Source organism: Austrofundulus limnaeus, unplaced genomic scaffold, assembly GCF_001266775.1.
Source record: "Austrofundulus limnaeus strain Quisiro unplaced genomic scaffold, Austrofundulus_limnaeus-1.0 Scaffold108, whole genome shotgun sequence".
Lineage (NCBI taxonomy): Eukaryota > Metazoa > Chordata > Actinopteri > Cyprinodontiformes > Rivulidae > Austrofundulus > Austrofundulus limnaeus.
The window spans coordinates 514,927-516,271 of record NW_013952510.1 but is presented as its reverse complement, the minus strand read 5'-3'; the positions used below and the strand labels follow the sequence as shown (position 1 = coordinate 516,271).

Here is a 1,345-nt window from a genome sequence, read left to right as displayed (position 1 = left end):
GGCAATGACATGCTACGTGGCAATGCACACTTGTTTTTACATCGTAAAAACCCATGTCTAGTGATGTGATTGTGATGCTGTAATTCTGAGTGTTTTATGTGCTGCAGAACAGGAACCTGCTGTAAAACAGCAATTATGCTGAGTCAGGCTTGATTTTTAATAATCTTTTCCTGTTAAATAAATAAATCAAATCAAAGATCAGGCAGTAATCCCAGATTTAGTGCTTACCTGACACAACACAGGTAGATTGAGTAAAGAATGACCGCTGTTGCACAAAAATAGTCCATTTTCTAAAAGAAGAGGGGGAAAAAACATTTTTATTGCCGACACAAATTAAAAAGAGCAGAGAGATTCTTGTAAACAAAAAACAAAAAAAGAGCTCAACGGTTTGTCACTAATGGTATTAAGATGTTACTGATTTGCTAAATTCATTAGCAAACAAAAGAACAACAGAGTTGATCTCAGACAGGTCAAGCTGTCTATTTTAGCAGTTTTCTACTCACCACAAAAGAACACAGTGCAGTGATTGTCGATTCTTGTTTTATATTTAACAGTAAATAAAGTGAAAAGCCATAAAAAGTAGCTTAAGCTGCATTCAGTTCATTGATTTGGATTTTTGTATAAGCAGTAATCAGCTATGGTAAGAACATATTTGTATCTAGATCAGGGGGATCCAATCCTTGTCCTCGAGGGCTGCTATCCTGCATGGTTTACTTGTTTCTCTGTTCCAACACCTAATTCAGTGATTAAACTACCTCTTCAAGTTCTACGGAGCCCTGTTAATTCCCATTCAATCAAATCAGGTGTGTTGGAGCAGAGAAACCTCTCAAACATGCAGGATAGTGACCCCTCGAGGACCATAAATGGACACCTCTTTCATCAGCATTACCTCAGTGAGATAAGTGTCCCGGGTGTGAAACACTGTGGACCAGAACCACGCATTCAGAGATACCTAAACAAAAACACACGCTGAGGTTAGAAATAGCAGAACAAATGTGTTCTCCTTTATTTATTCCTAATAACTGACCAGGGAGAAGGCGTTGGTGGTGTGGTACATGGGGCTCTGGCGTGGCACCGTGCTCCGATAGCGCAGCAGCATGAGAAGGCAGGCCAAGCCGTTGAGCAGAGACGCCAGCGCCGATGCCGGCTCCTCGAAGCACAGGAAACGAACAAACGGCCACTGGGAGAAAACCAAACACAGCCTTTATTTCACATTACACGCTTATGGAGGAGTCCTTTTGACTTGTATGTTGTTGAAGACATTTATTGGGGTTGTTTACTACTGACTTTTAAAGGGATCCCTGATTAGTTGTAACATTAAACTTTATTTGATAAACATATATTT

General features: G+C 40.1%; 1 protein-coding gene across 1 annotated transcript in view; it reads right to left on the bottom strand.

Moving 5' to 3' along the window:
- The window catches only part of pgap3 (post-GPI attachment to proteins phospholipase 3), a 9,633-nt gene that overhangs the window by 5,438 nt on the left and 2,850 nt on the right, over positions 1-1,345 (bottom strand). Inside the window, exons 3-5 of the mRNA XM_014013952.1 lie at positions 1,028-1,180; positions 890-952; positions 229-290 (exon numbers count right to left, since the gene is read on the bottom strand). Of these exons, the coding sequence (XP_013869406.1) occupies positions 229-290; positions 890-952; positions 1,028-1,180 (278 nt within the window). The remainder of the gene's footprint in view (positions 1-228; positions 291-889; positions 953-1,027; positions 1,181-1,345) is intronic.